Source organism: Arctopsyche grandis, chromosome 5, assembly GCF_051622035.1.
Source record: "Arctopsyche grandis isolate Sample6627 chromosome 5, ASM5162203v2, whole genome shotgun sequence".
Taxonomy (NCBI): domain Eukaryota; kingdom Metazoa; phylum Arthropoda; class Insecta; order Trichoptera; family Hydropsychidae; genus Arctopsyche; species Arctopsyche grandis.
The window spans coordinates 28,503,818-28,527,472 of record NC_135359.1 but is presented as its reverse complement, the minus strand read 5'-3'; the positions used below and the strand labels follow the sequence as shown (position 1 = coordinate 28,527,472).

The 23,655-nt window shown below is 33.2% G+C and overlaps 1 protein-coding gene across 1 annotated transcript; it reads right to left on the bottom strand.

Annotated features, from left to right (window-relative positions):
* Positions 1 to 7,573: 7,573 nt before the first annotated feature.
* LOC143912174 (sodium/potassium-transporting ATPase subunit alpha-like) lies at positions 7,574 to 15,634 on the bottom strand. The gene is made up of 16 exons (XM_077431406.1): positions 15,516 to 15,634; positions 15,373 to 15,438; positions 15,133 to 15,261; positions 14,894 to 15,064; positions 14,587 to 14,808; positions 14,296 to 14,514; positions 14,041 to 14,221; positions 13,713 to 13,970; positions 13,066 to 13,415; positions 11,199 to 11,662; positions 9,617 to 9,800; positions 8,694 to 8,909; positions 8,489 to 8,583; positions 8,191 to 8,365; positions 7,877 to 8,109; positions 7,574 to 7,795 (listed from the first exon to the last, which is right to left on the bottom strand). The coding sequence occupies exons 1-16, from the start codon at positions 15,525 to 15,527 to the stop codon at positions 7,675 to 7,677; spliced, it is 3,096 nt and encodes a 1,031-aa protein (XP_077287532.1). The 5' UTR covers positions 15,528 to 15,634; the 3' UTR covers positions 7,574 to 7,674.
* Between the last annotated feature and the right edge of the window lie 8,021 nt (positions 15,635 to 23,655).

Genomic DNA, 23,655 nt, shown 5'->3' with positions numbered 1-23,655 from the left:
AAATAATTTATAACACACCCATATATACTAACTTGAAAAATCTGTATGCCATAAATAATATTCCGTTTGTTACAGACATTACTAACAAACTAGACAGTTGATTATATGACAGAATCACTAATAAGTAATAACCATACTAACACACTTGTGAAGAGTCTCGGTGATTACAACAAAATGTCTATACCCTTCAGGTATAAACACAGATTACCTAAACACAATCTGCTTTAGGTCATCGACTTTAGAGAGTCTTTAATTAATATTATATATTAGATGTATTATGGGCATTTATAAGAATTATAAATAGGTTTTTGAGCTCTTTTTTATATTATGCTGTACATTAACATTAGAATAATATAATACCATGATTACTAACAAAATTAAATTAAAATTGTAAAATAGAAAATGATTAGTAGATCAGTAGCTATTAAAATAGATATAAGATGAATTGTGAACATAATTTCGTAATAATAAAAAGCATTTAAAAATCCAAATCAAATATTCAATGTCTTTCTTTCATAAAATAAGCAATATTATGATTTTTTATAATATAATAGTTTGAATATGTATATCCTTTTCTGAAATCTATAAAATAATTTATTTTGCAATAAAAAAATAAAAGAGTAAAAATAAATATTAAATAAGATACGTATCTATAAACTTTTCATTCTATAAAATATATTTAATATTAAGCAATTCTTGCAATATTTTAGAATAAAAAACACATTTTTTCGGGGTAAAAAAAAATATTGACATGTTCATTTTATCTAAAATTATATTTATAAAAATCCTCTGCGAGTATCTATTTACAAGTAATAAATATTATTTCAAACGCAAAGCAAAATCATCTTCGAATATTTAATAATGTTTATCCACGTGCTGAAGATTCTTAAATACATACGTAAAAGAGATAATGTATAAAATTTTCATTATTCAAAACCAAAAAAAAAATACTAATTTTGTCCAATGCGGAAAAGTATCGATTTCTTTCAAACGTATTGAATTTATATCAAATGTCGAACTACACATAGAAACGCTCATCGAAAATATTCGATAAACAATTTATATACACCTTTCAATTTATTTTTTTTATTTAAATAGCGTTCGTGACACGTCTGTCGGTAAAATAATTTTATTTCGGATTACAGACGCACGCGCTTTACATATTTATTTTATTCCTGTTTATTTTCATTTTTATTTATAGTTATTGAATTCAATAATATCGATCCCGGTGCGGTTTGTATTTATTTCGTTAAATATTCATAAAGGTATAGGAATTTTTACGAGCAATTTAACACTTTTTTACGAGCGTTTCTACACCTCCCGCGTGTGTGCCCCGCTTAACGAAACTTCGTAAATAATTATCAAATAGTTTAATTGAATGCATTAATGGGGAAAATTCTATGGGGACTCGTGCTGGGACACTATGCCTATCTATATTTTTTATGGCATTTATTAATAACTCTTTACCGGTTGAAACATAACGCCAACACTTCCACGTACATAAATTACACGTGTAAAATGTCTCATGAACTATAAAGTTGATTAAATTTAACAAACTTACAACTCTCAATATCGAAATTTTTGTACTAACAGACTTAATTACATAGTGCTTTTCTAATAATTATTTTATTTATTTGACGTTTGAAAAGAAATCCCTGTTCCGGGAAAAATACAATAAATAGCCTACATCCATATCTACATATATACATATGTATAATGAATTCGTATTATATTTCTCTCGGAATCTTTTCTAATATAATAAGTAATACTTATACTTTCAAACATATTTACGAAGAACATAATAATAAAATGAATGGTAATGAATATACTGAATTAAATATTACATAAACTTTCTAAATAAAATTTAGATGAAAGGAACAATGATCCGGAGAGCAAAATAAATATTTTTCAGTCGTCAAATGATGGTCTTTTTTTCTGACAACCGATCATTTAACAGGTCCATCTAATCATGACACGATCTGTTCAAAATCAAATCATATCAATTTTATCTCAATTCAAGTATGTATAACCAAAGTGTCTATAAAAAAAGATTTTTTTGGCTAGTGAATCTTTCTGAAAGTTTTAACCGAAGTATCTGTGTCCACTTGGATGATAGAAGACAATGATTTCAATTTTTACAATGGTTCAAACACAAGATCTCTCAAATATAATAAAACCGCTCTATATATGACTCATTGTTTTAAAAATTAAATGACGTCGTCAATATTATAATTATTATTCAGTTCAAACAACATAATCAGGATTCGAATGATAGATAGAATTGAAATTTGAATCTATTCGGTGGGCTTATCAATAATCAACACACCCCGAGATAAATTCATACACACGCTCACAATATTAACACTCGATGGACGTGTCACAAAAATGAATATCAAAATCTAGATCAAAATAATTGACACCGACACGTCTCTACACCTATCCACATATCTATATATGTATGTATGTACGTTGGTAATCTAAATTCTAAGGGTTAATTTGACCGATCGGAAACGGTCGATTCGTAACGTCCAAACAGGTCGGTCCTTCCTCGATATTGAAACGTTATCTTCGCCGTTATCGATCGAAAACGTTCAACACATTCGGTTGTTACATGTCGTGTCGAATGTTTCGGTATCGACCAAAATCATCGTAATTTATTTGCTCGCTCGAGAAAAAAAACCGTTTCGGTGATTGATCATAGAAATTCGACCCGAATAATTGATCTGAATGGGCGCGCGCACTTCAATAATGATGTGAGACATTCGGGTGACCAAAATGTCACAATCTATATTTTAAAAACACTCCGGCAGTCTTCGAAAAACTTACTACTTACTACTCACTAGTTTTTCAGTACAATATACTGCCTAACAACCAATAGCCCGATAGCTATGACGAATTATCCGATCACTGTGTCTATATGCCAGCAGCATAGCTCGGTCGTTAAGCTTCTGCTTATGGCCGGGCCGCACCGTGCAACTTTATTGGCCGACTTGTTGCGCGACACGAAAAAATGTATGGAAATGTGTGCGACAAACAAGTTGACGAGTGCGGCATGTCCCATCTACCTGCATGCATTGGTCTGGTCGCCCTCAACCAAGTTGTTCGCGAGTTGAGCGGTGCGGCCCGGCCCTTAGCGTCGAGAGGCGCCGGGTTCGATCCCATGAGTATATCTGTAGTGCTGCTGGTCAGACTTGGATATTTGTGACTCCAGGTCGATCGTTTCCTATCAGAGTTTGCCAATTTTCTCTGATTTCATTGTTGAAACAGTTCCCGGTAAAATTGGCTAAATATCCTTCCTACCTACTATGTCACCACTATTTGAGAATGTACAATAAAATTTATGTACAATTCATAGATGTCTCGTTAATTTGCGAGTTTTCAGTGTCTCGTAATTCAGCGACTTGTATAATAAAAAAAACTGCTGCAATGTTTGTAATTGGCCAGGAAGGCGCATTGGGGTTACCTGTAAGGCCTTACTGGTATACATATATGTAAAAAAATAAATAAATAAAAAATAAATATGATAAACAGCAGCGTGTTCTAGTGTGGTCTAAGAGTCTCGTTGTTGTCCAGACCTTGGTTTCTCGAGATCGATCGTTTCTTATCAGAATTTGCCAATTTTTCTGATTTTCATTGAAACGGTTCCTGTAAAATTGGCTTTTCCTTCCCAACTTTCTGTTGCAAGCCTTGAGTTATTGTTATATCTCAGGTTTAGCCAGATTTCTTACCCTAGATGTCTGTGTGGTTGTTTATCGAATGTAAAAATTCGTATTGTTACATGAAAAATGTTATTAATCGTATTTATACGATGTTTGTAATATCTGACCATATGTAGATGTCAGATATTTTTTCGATTTACATATGTATGTATGTAATAATTATGTCTCGTTTCAATGTCTTGTAATAAATTAGCCATAGTGATGACCTGGAGCTAATCTGTAATGTCACTATGGCAAAATTGTAAAAAATAAATAAATAAATATGTGTCTTAAGTCTACGTTTCATATTTTTTAATGGGCACTTTTTAATTCCAAAATATTTTATTCGATGTGCAATACTACATAGATTGTTTAATGCAGTGCTTCCCAAATTGGGGTCGCGAAAATATTCAATAGAAAGTAAAAATATTCATTTATGAATATTTTTCCACATTACATATTTAGGGAATGTATATATTTAAGGAAATATTTCCAAAACTTGAATGAGGATGAAAGGAACAATTGGATAATAACACCATTTGCCAAGTCCTTAAAATATGATCATATTACGTAGACAGCCCAAGAAGAGTTGATCGATATCAGATCAAATAATTTGCTTGAAGTGGAATTAAATAAAAAAAAATATTTCAAAATTTTGGTTATGGCGACAGCAAGAATATCCTGCTATTGGAAAAGAATCCCTGATAACTCTTATTCCTTTCGCGACTACGTACCTATGCGAAACAGCATTTTCGTCATTACTTATATTAAAAAATAAGCAAAGTTCATGCCTTTCCACGGAGACTGGAAGTTTCTGACATTGAACTCGATATCGATTTGTTATGTAAAAACATGCGACCTCATCTATCGCATTCAATTGTTTCATGTGTATATAGTTTTTATTTAAAAAAAAATGTTTTTAAGCAAATTCCTCTAATTTTGTGCTGAATATAAATATGTGTATTATAATTGTAATAATTACTGCCAAATAAACCTTTAAACTAGAAAAAAATTTGTTAAGGGGCCGGGAATTAATTATTTCAGATTTAGGAGTTCGTGACATGAAAGTAATTGGGAAGCACTGGTTTAATGGATCAAAAATAATGCAAATTTTTAATGCACAAACATTTTTTTTTGATACCAAGTACATTTCTCAACGTACAGTTAAATCGTACCCATAGTAAAGCAGTGGTCATACCTTCCATCCTATCCTAGAGTTTTTGACAATGTTCAGTTCCACAAAATTGTAACCAATGGTCGTCCTATAAGCTATCATATCAAATCGCAGCATCCGATCATCGCTCAAATCCGGTATCAGCGTGTTGTGTCACCAGTGCCGGATTAACGAGCGCCTTGGGCGCGCGCCGGTCCCTTTACCGCCTCGAGATAAGGCGCCCTGGAGCCGTCGCCTGTTGGCCGCAATTAAAAACGGACCCTGACACGCGCGGATAATGAGACTGCCTATACTACGAAGGCCTTTATCGGCGAGTGTCATCTGAGTGGAGTCGTACAGACCAGAGGCACCTTCGACCGTTGCTTCCAAGTCGTTGATTGAACTGTAATTACTCTATAACGCATGCTTCTGCTTTAATTTTGTCGATTTTTCAAACTGAAAATTAATTAAATGACCCTTTGGAGCGTAAGAAAAATTATATGTGGTGAAATAAAAATAAAAACATCGAAGTGTTTTCTGTTCACTGATTTGATCGCTGAACTGAGCTGGAAACTGGTACGACATGGTTACAAAGTTGCATTGGTACGAAGTCGAATTAAACCTTCCAATTAACAAAGGACCACTGTAAGTTTGTATCGAAGCAATAATTCAAATTTCACATATTAAATTCGGGCAATTGAATCAGATTATCGTGAAACATTGGTTAGATACTCAAGATTGATCAATGTCCTGATGAGAAGAAGATGGCAATACGGCTAGTGCTAAGATTATTTTACAGACATTTTATAGTGAAAAAGCAATGACGTCAAGCAGAGATAATCCTAACAATTGATCATAATTTATTTATTTATTTATTTAAAGTTTGGACCGTTGTAGCATTACAGGAATTCCTAATGCGCCACAATGGTCAAAAATATAACAGAAAAGACAAGAAACAAAATAATAAATTAGACATAACAAAAACAAAACATATATGTATATACACAAACAACTAAAAATAATAATTATTATTATTATATATCGTTTATCGTCTTGAATTCATTCTATGTTTACAAGGTTTTTGTATTTCGTAATATTCTTTCTCGATTATGATTTTCAAGTTATGAATTCCATAAGTCCTCACCAGATAGAGTTTCAAAATTTGTCATCCGGACTGACCGAAACCAATCACGACAAGCAAATAATCAGTGGCGGCTCGTCCTAATGGGCTGCCGGGCTGCAGCCCCTCCTATAAAATTCTAAAATATATATTTAATAATACATTTAATATTTTATTTATTAATGATATTTTTTTATTAGTTGGATGGACGAACTATTGGGGCCTTCGACAGAGTTAATATTACTTACAATATCACCCATATCCAAAAGGGTGATATTTTAAGTAATGTTGACCGTTTCGAAGACCCCACTAACTTGTATGGTGACAGATGAATTAAAATGTTGCTGTACTGGCTGTAAAGTTTTACAGCGCCGCTCTGAACGCCACGCAGCCCGGAGTTTCGGAACGAGAAAGAGAAAGAGCTATTTGCAACTGCAGATAGCTCTTTCTCTTTCACTCACTCTGCCGTTTTGGGCTGGATAGTCGGCAGCCTTCGCCTGTTAAACAACATTCATCTGTCAGTTTGTGTAAGATTTCGCGCGCTTGATCTTACATTTGATTAGTTGAATCGCACGATCACAGCTTTATTCGTTTTCGTTACTCTTAATTGGTTGTGTACGAGCCCTCATCTAGTTTTTTAGTTATTTTTAAAACTGCTAGTTTTTTTTTCAATAATACTTAAATCCACATGTAAGTGGTCGTACGCCAAAAATTGTGCTTATTTTGTCCTGTTATGACATGATAGAACAATTATGGTGACATTTTTTAGACAACTTTTCAGTGCAGCCCCGCCACTAAAAATTATTACGAGCCGCCACTGCAAATAATACACCACCACCACGTCGATCTACTCTATCGCGACGATGCAGCCTCCAGGAAGAATCAAAAAGTTCAGCATCAAAAAATGATGAAGTCAACCATGTTTCCGTTAGTGCTACCATATCATCACAAATATGTAGTAGAAACGGCTGAATTAACGCAGCCAGCTTTGTCCTGAGACCTCGTGCATTTTGGTAATAAATTACCAATTTTCGGTCTCCCAGTCAAAACTTGAAGTTTCATCATAACTTGAAGTGTCAGATCTAATGTTCAGATATCAAAAATGAACCTCAGAAGAGTTACAAGATGGGATAAAATACGCAATATATGCAGTGGCAAAGCTACCTCATAGCAAAGTCATGCAAAGCAAGAGAGCCCACTAGACAGGGGGTCTAAATTTATATTTATTTTACATAGATATATACCAGGAAGGCCGAACAGGTAAACCCCAATGCACCTTCCTAGCTACGCCACTGAATATGTGTACATACATACATAGGTAGTACCTATTAGGTACAGAAAGATCCCTGGAAATTGGTCCACAATCATTCGAGAATTTCAATGGCTCGGGTACGTATTCTGAATGATTGAGGAAAAGTTGACTAGTAAATAAAGGGGCTAGATTAGGCTGATGAAACTAAATCTGTAAAAACCAATGACTCCAAAGGAAGTAGGTTTCTACAATATCATAATAACTTCTGAAGGAAAATATTTATTTAAGATTTTTAGGTCCATTTTTGAATAAGGTAGAAGTCAAAATTCTTAATTAAACATTTAATTTTTAAGATTTTTTATGGTCAAAAACCTTTATTTTATGAAAAATAATAAATATTTTACATATAATGTAAATTTAATACTTTACACACACAGTATTCGAATTTCAGTTAATAATAAGTTTCACGTTCCACCCATCCTCCAGGATATCGACGTAAAATCAACCGTCGAATTTCATCATAAATCAAGATGATGACCATAAAAGGCATAGGAGGCAGCCACCAGACAAATCTAAAAATGTTTTACAAATTATTAAAGCAATTCATAATTACATATGCATATGACTATTTCAGGGGTAAAAACGAGGCTTACTTGATAGGGTACATTCTTAGCCCTTTGTCCATACCCGGTGTATACGCAAGGATACAGGCTACCATAGTCTCAAACACTAATCCGAAATTCAAGACCCAATTTCGCATTCCTTGTTCGTAGAGGGAATTTCGTCTAGTTTTACAAATTATCAAATCGGTCCATTGCACAATCACAATGGATATGAAGAAAGCAGTATGACAAGTGTACTCGAGGAATTTTCGCTCACGATAAGTCTGAAATCCAACATATTATACAAAAATGTAGTTAATATTTATATATCAAAAACATACAATAAATAAAAAAAAATCACTTACCCATTCTTGTCCGTACGAATCCTGTAAATCATTTACAGATTTCGAATCCCACTGTGTTCTAATACCGAATAATCTCATTGGCCAGAAACCATTTTCAGCCATAATAACATAGTATACGAAAAACCCTGCAACTGCTTGGATCATTCCAATTTGACCGTAGGCTATTGAAATGAGTCTATAAAATCAACAAATAATACTTATAATAAACATTAAATATTTCCAGTCGTTACAGTAAAGTGTACATTAGGTAAGTATGGGCGTGTATAATGTTAGTAATTTATAAATAAAATAAAATTACCTTTCATTGACCAATTTATCATTGATAGGATCTCTTGGGGGCCGTTTCATGATGTCGGATTCAGCTTTTTCATAAGCTAAAGATATAGCTGGTACCTGTATTTTTTTACATATTTTTTCAATTGGTTAATAGTTTTTTTACATTAAATATGGACACCGACAAAGTTGCCTAGACTAATTATAAAATAATATTATATAAATTTTACCATGTCAGTTCCAAGATCAATGCAGAGAATGGTAATTGTTCCCAGGGGAAGGGGAATTCCTAAGGTGATGAAAGCCAAGAAAGGTGACATTTCAGGAATTTTGGATGTCAGCGTATATGCAATAGATTTCTTCAAATTGTCAAAAATCAATCGACCTTCTTCAACACCAGTGACAATCGAAGCAAAATTGTCATCAAGTAATATCATGTCAGCAGCCTGAAAGTTTACATCAGTGATAGCATCTATTGTACATGTGTATGTATATGCAGGGCCGGCTCAAAGGTGCAGCAGACTAGGCAATGCCTAGGGCGCCATAGACAATTAATTTTTCTTTTTTTAATTATTTAATTGAAAAATTGAATTGACAATACTGATTGTAAAATATTATAATTTACGAGGAACGTAGAAAGTTTCAACGACTCACGAATAAAACTTGTAAAACAGCAAACTGGCGTCGGTACGAATGGTAATTTTGAATTGTATTTTATATAAAATACCGCTGAAACTTATGTATGTATATATACATATGAAGAAATATCAGGGATGGATTTGCTTCACGAAATTAAATAACCAATCATATTCGAAAGAAGAAATGTCCCTATATAAAATTCTTCAATTTATTGTTGAATATAAATTAATGTCTTCACTACCGAATTTATTTATAGTTATTCGTATTTTATTTTATTTTATTCATTTTTATACATAAAACCTACTTATTTAGAATAAAATATTTAAATTAAATATTTTGTTTTTGTCTTAATATATTTTTCTTCAACATAAAATTCATGAAATTTACTGTGGAAAAATTTAAGGGGGAGGGGCGCTGAAACCAATCTGCCTAGGGGCGCCATATACCCTCGGGCCAGGCCTTTGTATACATATCTATGCTGTTAAATACCTCAATTTTTGAAAGATTGATTTACCTGTTTTGATACATCAGAGCCAGTAATACCCATAGCCACACCAATATCAGCTTTTTTAAGAGCAGGAGAATCGTTGACACCATCTCCTGTCACTGCTACAATTGCACCCATACGTTGAAAGCCTTCGACAATGATCAATTTTTGTTGAGGTGAAGTTCGAGCGAATACAATCTCAGCATGATGTCTAAAATTATAATAAATACACTATAAATTTTTAATATAATATTTCTATATACATACATATCTACTATTTCAATGAAAATATGTGTAGTCTCACTTCATAGTTTTTCATCGACAGTTAGCCGTTCGTTTGATTTGGTTTCTATTATTATTATATACATATAAAGACGTAAATATGTGTGTGTGTGTGTGTGTGTGTGTGTGTCCTAACGCTAGCCGAACATAATTAATTAATCGATAAACTTTGAGATCCTAAATTTTGTATAAATTCTCATTCGGAGTCGAATCCGCGAACCCTCAAGCGAATACAAATATCCTCTTATAGGTATACCTGAGTTCAGAGAGTTAGCAACGAAACCATCGTAGAATATTCGAATGGCCTTTTTTTTAAACATTGATTGAAATTTTTCGTTCTCGCCATATAAAAATACGTAATTATAATAATTTTATTTAGCGAGGTTTTGAATTTTTTTTTTGTTTTCATATTAAACAATTAAATATATATTTTTAATTGAAATTAATTTATATTTTAACGATATTTGAAAAATAAAATTAATTTCAGATCACGGGATTGAACGGTTTATTTACACAAAGCTGTGGTTTTTGGGTTTTCTAAATTAAACATACATTTTTGCTTACGTCACGCGATAACCAGCAGCATAGCTCGATCGTTAAGCTTCTGCTTAGCGTCTAGAGGCGCCGGGGTTCGATACCTGCCCGGGCCTCGAATGAAAATGTATTTTTCAGAGTATGCTGTTGGTCAGACCTGGATTTGTGACTCCAGGTTGATCGTTTCCTATCAGAGTTTGCCAATTTTCTCTGATTTCATTGTTGAAATGGTTCCCGGAAAAAAAAATTGGCTGAAAATTCTTCCTACCTACTATGTCACCACTATTTGATGTATGATTGATGTACAATAAAATTTATGTACAATTCATAGATGTCTCGTTAATTTGTGAGTTTTTCAGTGTCTCGTAATTTCAACGACTTGTAATAAAAATGCTGCATTTGTAATTGTAATTGCAATTTGTAATTGGCCAGGAAGGCGCATTGGGATTTACCTGTAAGGCCTTCCTGGTATATATGTAAAATAAAAAATAAAAATACGTACTTTTCATATTATCCGATTCCGATTCGGATTTCGACTTTTATTTATTATTATTTTTTATTGCATAATTTATTTGGCATAACCGATTCCCGATATCTGTTTCAGTTCCGATTCCGATTAATTATAACTATTCATATTGTAACTTTATTTTAAATCATGTATCAATCCGAAAGCACCCGTTGGAATTTCGGGCATAATACTAGTTTAATATAGACTGGAACTACCTTTATATATCTAGCACACTATAATATTATATTTTTAAAATTCATGAATTAAAATTGTTTTTTCAGTCACCTTAAAACTTCATCCAATTGGTCCGAGTTCAATTCTCGAAGTTCCGATCCGTGTATGACTACAGCTCTAGCTTCGCGTGGATCAACTTCATAAATGGGAATATTTTTTCTAAAAGCGATATCCTCGATGGTTTCACTTCCATCAGAAATGATGCCTACAGATTTTGCGATGGCCTTTGCCGTGATCGGATGATCCCCAGTTACCATGACGACTTTTATGCCGGCCGATCGACACTTAGATACAGCATCGGGCACAGCAGCCCTCGGAGGATCGATCATCGACATCAAGCCAACAAATCGAAAATTTTCAATCGGAAAGTTGGGATTGTCCGAGTCGAATCTGCAACCGATAGGATATTTATCATCCGGAAGGACGAAATCGCAAAATCCGAGCACACGTTCACCGAGGCCACCCAATTCGAGATACGCTTCATTAAAGGCATCCTTCATCTCTTGGTTTAAGATCTAAAATTTTAGAATGATCATCAAAATACGAACAATAACTATGTATAACTAGTGTTGTGCCCGTTGATTTCAACGGGTGGTTTTGAAAAGGAATTGAAACACGAAAAACTAAAAGGTTAGTATTTAAAAAAGTTTTTTTACCAGGGTTTTTATTTAAAAAAATTTTAGTTTACTAGTTATATAACCGGAGTAGAACTTTTAAATCAGCTGATAACTAATAACTAAAAATAACACTATTACTGTTTGATCTATGTACATATATTAAGCCTGTATTGGTTAGAATTTTTTTTTTTTTATTTGAGGTTATAAACGTCATTCTGTCAGATCCACCGAACAGTGTTGCCACCCTGCATAAAGCAAGCCTCCACAAAACTATAAATATTTATATGTTAGAGATAACGAGAACCTATAAAGCAAATTTTATAAAATATAGAGTGAAAAAAGAAAAAGTTATAGGCGTTTAAATAATTAAAATTTGACAGCGAGATGGCAGGGCGAAAAGTAATGAAACTACCGATGTGAATGATGAATGTGACAGATAAACGTCACCGTGTAATACGATGCAGTATTTTCAAACGTGTCTAATACGATATTTTTTCACCATCGTAATTGCGGATGATACCTTAACTTATATTGATGACCAAAATGAGCAATATGGCAAAGTATGAAAACGATCAGATAAGAGATAAGGGATATAAAAAATAACCGCTTACACGAAAACCATGTGAAACGTATAAGAGGTTAATCAAAAAAGTTATGTGTAGTATAATGTATAATGTTAGGTAATTTATAGGCGCACGCGCATGTAATAATAATCGTAATAAAAGTGGCACATTATACACTTAGCAATCCAACCCGTTGAGATTTCAAAATAACAAATTTTAGAATGCCAGGAATATATATTGTGTCTACAGAAATTTAATAATATAAATGCACATGAACGAGGCGCAAATCGAATCAGCGTGGAGTGGTCCATGTGAACTAAAACTTTTGACCAATTAGAGCAACGATGATACATTCTGACCAATGAGTGCATTTTAAGCATCCGCTATAGGGATGTGGTGCGACGACCGATCGCGTCGAGGAGACGGGGGGAAGAGGGGTAGAGGGAAAGTGGGGGGGTGTGGATCGTCTGACATGTCTTGATATTGAGCACCTGACTTTGAACGGGTGACGTCTGCGCCAGATGCGCTGCGCGGGAACGTACACACATCCACGAAGACACACACACATTCATTCATCGGTGAGCGCGTAATGCGCGCACTCAACATTTTACCATTATTAATACGTGCGCGTGCCCATAATTTACCCTACATTATATTTATATATAACATATAATTTTATTTTAATTCGTGTATCAATTCCTTTCCGAAACACTAGTAATATAATATTATATTGGTTACCTGTTCCTTTCCATCTATGTATATAGTAGAGCATTTTTCAAGTATTTTTTCAGGTGCTCCTTTCATTACTAAAACGTGTTTGGTATCGTTATAATCCTCAGGCTCGTGAATGGAGATTTGATACTTGTCAGTGGAATTGAAAGGAATTTCGCACACTTTCTTGTTTTTATTTCTAATTAGCTCTACGTCACCGAGTGCTAATTCCATACTCTTCAAAAGAGCCGCCTCAGAAGCATCTCCGTTGACTTTTCTCTTTAGAATAGGAACAACGTTTTGTCCTTCTTCAAATACTGCACGATTACACAATGTTGCAGCACGAGCTAATGCCTTAAATCCAAGACTAGTAGTATCTGAATAAGAATAAATAATATTAGAATAAGAACATTAACTTTTATGTTATTTAGGTCTTGGGTGAATCATACTATTAATACCAAGATACAACTACTACTAATATTATATGAAAGATAAAATATCTTACTTTTTGATTTAAAAATTACCCTCACAGCATTTTAAACGAGGAAAAACCCACATAATAAACATTTACATAAAATCTCGAACTAATCAGCAAATAATCTAAGCATAAAATTCGCATTTGAAATTTTGGCATGTCTCTTTTTTTAGCTGATGCATTTTATTTGAGTATTTACCATATTTGACCCCAGATTGATTTTCGTTTGTATCCACTTCGATAATTTGACTATCAAACCACATGTGAGCAACGGTCATTCTGTTCTGAGTCAAAGTTCCAGTTTTGTCCGAACAGATCGTGCTGGTTGAACCCAGAGTCTCGACAGCTTCCAAATTTTTAACCAGGCAATTTTTGGCAGCCATTCTTTTAGCTGTCAACGTCAGACAAACTGTCACAGTAGCGAGCAGACCTTCCGGAACATTGGCGACGATAATGCCTATGACAATAAACAATATTATAATACATGATACAAATGACCAAATGTAAACTTTTATTAGTATACGAACCGATCAAGAAAATTATAGCATCTAGCCAGTGGTAGCCCAAAATGAAAGCAATTACAGAGAAAGTGACGCCAAAAAATACAGCAACTCCAGTTATAATGTGTATGAAATGGTGAATTTCCTTAGCAATTGGAGTATCTCCACTGTCTATACCAGATGCTAATCCAGCAATTCTTCCCATCACCTTTGATTACAATAAAATATAAGCAACTCATCATAAAACACGTAAGATTTTACTTATTACTTTAAAACACTTACAGTATGATCTCCGCAAGATACCACAACGCCTTTAGCAATACCTTCGACAGCATTTGTAGAGAAAAATGCAAGATTCTTAGTTTCCAAAGGATTTTCATTGGTGCAATCTGGCCCCCTGGATTGAGGTTCAGATTCCCCAGTTAAGCTTGAATTATCTACTTTGAATGCCCTCGATTCAACAATTCTTATATCAGCAGGTATTCTATCGCCAAATTTAACCTAAAATTCAACTCTTAATTTAATTCAAATCTCAAATAAAGTCAAATTTCATGATGATTATTATTCACTAACCTCAACGAGATCTCCTATCACCAAGTTTTCTGCACGAATCTTCCATCTCTCTCCTTCACGAATTACAAAGGCAAATTGAGGTACCAGGTTTTTGAACGATTCCATAATTTTTGAACTTTTACTTTCTTGATAATATGAGAAGATGCCGGTTACTATATTGACAAAGACTAGCACTATTCCGAGATATAAATTATCTTCGGTCGGTTCTTCTGAAGTACTTAACTATAATAAATTAGTTATACATATACACACATATTATGTACGTTCAAATTTAAGATATTATAATAAAGCTTTCACAATAATTTACCTGAATTCCATAAGCGAAAAAACACAATAAGGCTCCAATCCACAACAAAAGAGCAAATCCTCCGAACAAAGTTTTGCAAAACTTAACCCATTCTGGAGTTTGCTTGGGTGGAGTAAGTGCATTCGGACCATCTCTTTGGAGATATTCTTTCGCTTTTGTATGAGTCAAACCCTACATAAGCACACACGATTCAAATAAAAGTTTCAGAATTGTATCAATAACCATAATATTATACTAACACGTTCAGTATTTGTTTTTAATCGTTCACACAAGTCCGATAGTGAAATCTGATGAAAGTCGATATCTAATTCTTGCTTGAGATCTTCAAGATTTTCTTCTTTGCGAGACTTTTTGGATGGTCTTCGTTTCTATACAAAGTAAATTTAAAATTGGTTAATTACATTTTAATTTTATTTCTGTCCTTTTGAAATCGCTTAAATATAAACAAACACAGCAAAAGTCTTATTGACTTTATTGACCTTATTAAATTCATCGTATTCATGAGGAGTTATGGAAGCTGCGCGATATTGATTTTGAACACCTCGCTGAAATTAAAAAAGATAATAATAATACTAAGAAAGAATAAGTTTTCGATATCTTATAGTCGAATTTGAAGGAATACCTTGTTGCTCATGATCGACACGTAGTCGAGATGATGTTATGTATGTAAGTATGCGTAGTTTAAGATGAATCGATCCACCTGTTGCAATGGTTGAAAATCGAATGCCATTTTTGAATGGAAACAATCCAAGATATCCCTAAGTCACATGTACGATGTTAGTGCTAATCAAATTTGAACAGTGGATGTTGTCATGATCAAACAGAACAATTGCATATTTAGAGGACAAATAGTGCTTCCACACTTTAAAAGAGCAAATATCAAAACTTTCCACCAAAGCAGGGAACTAAAGCCTGTAATCCACGGATAAATTTCATGCTATAAACCTATTTTACATACATTTATTTAACGCCATGTACATAAAAAAATTCTAAATTATTAACATAAACACAATAGAAAGGATTCCAAACAGTATTTGCAAATTCCAGATGACTTCTTACAAATGATTTGAAAAGAAATTTAACAGCACTATGGGATTTAAAGGGCTTGGATAGTCAAAAAATGTAACCCAAACTCCTATATGCCTTGCTTATTATTATTAAATCAATATACAGGTTTTTCCCTCCAAATTCAATATTTTACAAATCAAATTCAATATTGTTCATTTCAAATAAAATTATGTATAAAATAAATAAATCATGTATTATAAAGTGCTATGTAAGATATGTATGTATGTATATTTAATGTTCACTTTTTCCTGTTTTATGTATTTTCATCAACAAATTTCATAATAAAGATTACAACTAAGCATTAAAATAAATTTATTAAAAAGCGATCCAATTGTTTGATTCAATTTTTCCAATATTTAATTTGAAATGAAAAATATTTAATTAATGCGAAATGAAAAATATTGAATTTGATTTGTAAAATATTGAATTTGGAGTGAAAAACCTGGAAACAAACGGAAAGATAATTTACTATCAAGTAAATTAAGTAATTACTTTGAAAATTAAACAATATAGGGAATGTATGTTTAATTTTAAGTATGTTTAACTTTAGTAAAATATGCATAAATGTTAAATGAAAGAACCAAAGTTCAAAAATATCACAACAATTCATATAAAATATATTACATAATACATAATCCATTACTTACATTTAAAATAAATGCACGTGGCACATTTTAGTTCTATGTACATATGTATATAAGAGAGTTAGAAAACTTTTCTTATAAATTTATACGACATTGACAGTCATGAGATCATTCCGTATTTTCTTTTTTTTTTCTCTGGCACGAATATCAAACACTACGTATGATGATTAAATTATACTGATTTTGGTCAATTGTTCCTAATGATAGCAAATTGCCAGAGATTTACAAACTTTCATTATATTTAAATCGAGTTTGCAATTTCGCATTTATATACATACATAGTTATCATTTGCAACAAAATCGTTCTTAATTGTACGCTTACATAATTGTTAAAGTAATTTTTGATTATGAAAATCAATAAAATCATTTATTTCAGGCTATTAAGCAATCTATCCGATATTTACCAATCTCCAAATAAGTGTTTTTTTTCCAAATACAATAAGTTTCCTTAATTTTTTAATGTATTATCAATTTTTTTTAAGGTTAAATAACGTGATCGTTTGCGTCATAGACTTTGGATACATGAATTTATTTGTTAGCACGAAACAATAAAAACAATTTCAATCCACAAAACAGTGAGTGCTCTCCGTATGCTTGAATTTCGTACCGCTAATTAAATCAACAAAAAAATGATGTCAATTAGCGAGCACGAACATTACGTAGATCGATTGATAATAATTCAATCTAAAACATGATAATTTTTTCGTACGAAAGTACATAATCCAGACTGCTTTATATCGTGTCGCTGCAACAACTTACATTTAACAAAAATATAAATCTTGATTGTTTGCATTCTGAAACACATTTCGAATATTTTTTTTTGTACATTCAGAACAGATAAAACCGTCATTGTGGCGAATCGAGGCCAAAGAAATGTCACAAAATTATCGCAAGTCCCCCTTAAGTTCCGTCACACGTTTACAATATTCAATTACGAATTTATCGTTCGACGACAAGTAAACCGAGGTATTACATACATATGTGCAATATCAAATTCAATAAATAATTATAATAAAATGTATAAATATACTATCTCGATCCGTCGCGTCGGGGCGCGGCCGCCAGGTGTGTGTGTGTGTATGTAAGTATTCGCTCGTTTATTTCTTTGTAAAAAAATAAAAATTTGCATAAATAATGGCCGGTTTAAATTTTCGCATACGGCAAATCAATCACCGGCGAACAGTACGTCGGTGATCAATTTTAAATGCATTTTTAATGAGAGGTACATACGTACGAAAGTGCATGGGACTAATCGAGACGCGAGATTGTCACGCGACGGGTATAACAAGGTCTTAATATGAATTAAATTTACGATATTTTAAATACCAATAGTTGTAATTCCAACAGCCACAATCCCGATGATTATCATCCTGACTACCGAAATCCAAAACAAAGTCTAAATCACATTCTGGGGTACTTAAACCCCCACCAGGACAAATTTTTAAATTTGCATCAATGCCAATGTAAATAAAATGTTAAAATAAATGAGTGTTAATATATTGATTCAATTTAAGACAGAGTTAAAGAAGAGGTAGAAGAAGAAAATTTTACAATTTGTTTGTAGCAAATTTACCGAATCGGACCTCAAATCAGATTGTTGTGAATCTCGTATTGTTGAACTGTCAAACTTCGTTCTCTGACTCTAGAAAGCATGTTTTTGTACTAATATGTCAAATAAAATCCATGTTCTACTACATTTTTTTTATTTATGTATACCAGGAAGGCCTATCAGGTAACCCCAATGCACCTTCCTGGCCAGAAACATCGTACATTTGGTACAAGTGTTATAAGTAGAGGTAGGATAGTCACAGTGCTATCCATTGTTCGGCAAACCTTGAACAATGCATTTACAACCTTTGAACAATACACGGCCCCCTCAGGCTCCGGTGACTAGTTATAAGAAATATACAAAGTAAACACATATCAATTAACATCCACAGAGACATCTATGATCAAATTTGTAAATTACAACATTGTTTAACAATTCAGCGAAATTCAGTAGATAGACATCAATTAACATCCACATAGACATTTATGCGAATTCTGCGAAATTCGAAATTGCTAAAACCTCGAGATTTGTGACAAAATGGGCAAGGTTGCCAAATTAATGGAACCGTTTCAATTAAAATCAGATAAATTAGCAAACTCTGATAGGAAACGATCGACGTGGAGTCACAAATCCAAGATCTGGCCAGCAGAAACCAGTCGGATTTTAACCCTTGACCACGTTGTTCAAAGCATATATGCTAACCACTAGTCTATTTTGCAAAAAATACATTTAGAATCAAAACAATAAAACTCGAAAAGAAAGTTTTCAAATTCCTTAGATGAAATATCTCAAGAATTTTTCATCAAATATAAAGTAAAAGCTAAAAAATTTGAACCAGTTCAATTCTGAAGGATACGATTTTCAATGATGTGTTTTAATTTTTTAAGTTTCCCAATATATTATTGTGTATTCAAATGTCAAACATTTAATTGCATATGATTAAAAATCATCGGCAAATAAATCACTAATATAAAACGTAAAAAGTTGTGCTACATCTGACACGGATCATAAATTAAGTGTTAATTGAACATCTTATTATAAAATATTCAAAAAGCAAACTTTCGCAATGATAATTTCTGAGAATTATAAATAAGCCCTAATAGAAACGAAGGACACTTCATTCGATTTTGCGGTCGAACACGATTAAGAAAAATAAAAAATAATAATTTTTAAATTAAAACTATACACATATTTATATATACATATATAATATATACATATGTGTCAATTTCATTATGCACGCTTTTCATTTTAAATTTCGCACACGAGGAAAATCTACGTAAATACACAATAAATATATACATTGGCGGAAAAAAGTGAGCTAACATTTAATCTTTTACATATAATACCTTTAAAAAAAAACTCGTTAAACCGGTAATAAATCGTCTCCGTATAATCGGAATTCCCTAATAAGCGCTAACACATAAAGCCTCTCGCACACGTCTACGTATATTTATATATATGTATATATATATTATTTTTTCACTCGTCGTATAACAATAAAGCCGGCTAGGAACGGGTTATTCATATATACATAATATTACTTGGCCGTTTTCAAAATTATATATGCCCATTTTAATGAATGGCAATTAGCATACTGATCGACTTGTCGTAGTATTGCATAATTTTTTCCAACTCCATTCATGGCAACTTGCATGAATGGATTCGAACGCTACATGTCTATTTTTTAATAATATAATAGACACATCTACATATTGATATAATACATATATCTACATATTGTCGATCCTTTGTCTTGTATTATGTATTTTAAAATGTATTGTAGTCGGTTTCATGGGGTGATATCCAGAATTGTATTCATTCTCAAAGCGGCGTATTTTGTTTTCACTTTTCATATCTTTTCGCATATGAGTTTTCCAAAGAAACTCTCTCTAGTGCTTTCTTATTGATTGCTGAAAACAATTTGGTTGAATTGTAAATAGCTAATATCTCATGTCTTGTTTACCGAAATGTCAAGAAAGACAACTGTGTAAATTCATTTTGCATTGTTGTAATGTTTTTTATGATTGTGTTTAAGTGTATTTTTGTTTTTCTATATATATTTTTATTATTGTCATCTCTCTGTATTTTTTTTTCGACCATTGTGGTGCATTGTGCTCTCTTGTAATGTCACAATGATCCAAACTAAATAATTAGATTTGGGCCTCACGGGGATGTTTTTCAAATTTCATATTTACAGATTACTTAATGGAATTATTTTTGGAATATTTGGCTACAAAATTGAAAGTGAAAGCTGCCCAGTCACAGAATATCGGAAAATACACTATTTAAAACCATATTTTAACTTGGCATGGCACACACACGTTAATGGTAAAAACACACTCAAAAGTAGGGCACGGGACGTGCTCGTGGTTTTCAGCTGTGATGGGTGTATCTTTATGTCAATGTTGATTTCGAAGTTTCTCCTACATTACTTCAAATGTGGGAATCACCGCTATCGATGGCTGTCAAAAAAGGATAAAACATCACCGAAAACACTCCAGGGGGTAAACGTTTTCCAATAATCGTGACGGTATAGATAAGGCGTGCTAGCGTTTTTTTTTGCATTTGCAAAATTATCTATAAAAACACACAGAAAGGTACGCGGTTATACACAGATATAGTTTCGCACATGTAAAAAATCAAGCAAAATGGCAAAGTTTGAAAACGATCGGATAAGAACCCAAATTTCGCCAGACGAAATCAGACGAAAAAATTGAAAGCAAAGTAAGAAGAGGCTAGTAAAAATCACTAGCACGCTTGATCTATGCTATGCCAGCCAGGCTGAAATTCCTTGTATTGACATATGTAGGTTTGATAGTGATCGATAATGGCGATTCCCATATTTGAAGAAATGTAAAAGAAGCTTTTTGAAACTTGTCGAAAAAAAAAGCCCTGGGTGTCAGACTCACTTTTTCACCACAGAAGGCCAAGAACGTGCCCCTGCCGTACGATTCAGTGTTTTTAAGTATTCTTTAATACACTTTCTGTGTGAATGCTTCCATAGACAATGTCCTGAAAAATATTTCACTTGATTTAATGTTTGCAGACACATACATATGGGTGATTTCTTAATCAGATAAATATATTTCATTTAAACAAGTATTTCATTAGTCGAATAAAATTAGTAATAAATATGAGAATCTTCAGTTTGTCTTCTTAGCTCCACAGACTAAGCTAGGCAATCGTTAAATTTTCTATTGGTTGATTAGCCGTTTGGCTTCCTGTGAAAATGTCATAAAAGTGGTTTTCTCCGGCAACTTAACAGCCACCGGGTGTTACAAAAATCAAGAGTAGCCGAGACAGTGCTGAGGTAAAACTGATCGAAGTGGCGATAGTAAGTTCTGTCCGGTTTGCGGCGAGTTGCCTGTCAAAAGGAAAAAACATCATGATTTAATAAGACATAGAGGTGTCCATATAAAGGTGTGGGCAGGCGGTTCGAGCACGCGCCACAAACCGCCGCGACCCACGCTTCGCAACTACTGGAATTGACGATTAAAAACGCGAACCCCGGCGATGATTCACGGTCGCGAGGACCCGAACGATGTTACCCTGAATCATTGGAACCCGTCGAAACTCAAAACGATCGTGTTGCTCTTATTCCGGCCGAGATACACCTCCGTGAAGATCGAGCGCACGGCGAGATTGAGCCGTAAGGATCGAATTTCTCCGACACGACACAAAAGTTTCAAACGCAGCGTATAAATAAATCCACAACCTTTTAAACATTTTCGGTAAAGGGTTTTGCGTATTATTTTTTTTTTCTTTTTAATGCGTCGACACTCCCTCCCACGCATTTCCATAATCGACCACAGCGCTCTCTTAATGAAAATTCGAAATTCGATCGCATCTGTCATATAAATTTTACATTTCGATTCTGTCGCGCGTTTTTAGTGAGCACTTGTTTGGCGCCAACTGTTGCCCAATTCGATGGCGCCATCTTATTTGGTGTTTTACACAAAAGCCTCCTCAAAATTGCGTTTCGAAATACTTCAAGTACAAGGTTTTCGAATTGGCTAAAGTGCAAATCCACAAGGTACCACCCCAGATGCTAATGAGATCCCATACTAGTTTCATGTATCAATTTGAAAATAAACGGGAGGGGGGGGGGGGGTATTTTGCACCTACGCCCAGCAGCAGTGAATTAGCGTTTTAGAAAATAGTACAGAGCAGCAAGTGGTACAGATCAGACTAAAATTTGGCACGTGCACTTATCTATTAATAATATAATATCGCTATTATATGTGTCTGTCTGTCTGAGATAACGCTCGCCGTGCTATAATAGTCGTTTTTATTCGACATACATACATATTTTTTATTTATTTTTATTTTTATTGTTACAAATCAATATACACTCGTCATTACAGATCGCTCCAATGCGACGGGTGTACGTTAACGAAATACAGAATACATACACAATCAGAAATCAGAAATACAGTAATACATATATGTACAATCAGAATATATAGCATATAACAATTAATCAGAAATAAATAGTCATAGAGACATCTATGGATTATTTTTAGATTTTTTTTGTCTACAATTTTTATACATATAATAAATAAGAAATTATAGAGATATCTATAGATTTCAGATTACTGTGCATAATTATTACAAATTATACACAGGTAGATTTTTTGTGACAACAGGAATATATCTAATACCAATTTTCAGGAACTGTTTCAGCAATGATCAGATAAAATTGGCAAACTCTGATAGAGAAACGATCGATTTGGAGTCACAAAACCCCCAAATCTAACCAGCAGATTTGGCGAGGACTCGAACCTTTGACCTCAGAGGTGCTAAATATATACGCTACCATTAAGCCAAACTGCTGGCTTAATGGTAGCGTATATGTACGTCACAGCTAAAATGCTATGTATATACGAATACAATAACAAAAGAAAAAACTTCTATATATACTGATCGCAACTAATGTTTCCGCTTGGAAGAGAATTTACCGCCATCTATTGAAAATGTATTTAATTAGTTAATTAATTAATTAATAATTTTTTCTATAGGTGTTTTATATTGTTTATATGTATGTAAGTAGGTAGGTAGTTTTTACCATTTTTTTTATATTAAACAATTAAATATTATATTTAAATGGTATTTGTAAAAATTCAAAATGGGGATCGAATTCATGACCGACGACACATTTCTTTTAATTTTTTTTTATTTAAATCTTAATATGCCAACACCCATGCAATGATAAGTCATCGGGTACAACACTAGTCTATTCATAATGATGAGCGTAGACTACCTTACAAATGGAATATAGTACATTCTCAGTCAATCTGCATTCATCAGTACCCATAACATCTTGTGTGATATAAGTCTTGGATTAATGTAGTAGGTATGCATATCGATTGCGAAAAGTTTTACAGGTTTGTTGACAACTCTGTCGGGAGGTTTGGTGCAAGGGTGATCAACCCTGGTAGGAAGCTGTTGCCATAGGTACCATTTTGAAGGTTGCCAGCCTCGAATTACAAGGGGTTGCG

Excerpts from the sequence above, each read along its gene's own strand:
- LOC143912174 (XM_077431406.1), bottom strand. Across the intron at positions 15,262-15,372 it reads AATACGATGAATTTAATAAG|AAACGAAGACCATCCAAAAA; the intron begins GTCAATAAAGTC and ends TACTTTGTATAG. Across the intron at positions 13,416-13,712 it reads TCAATCTGGGGTCAAATATG|ATACTACTAGTCTTGGATTT; the intron begins GTAAATACTCAA and ends ATTCTTATTCAG.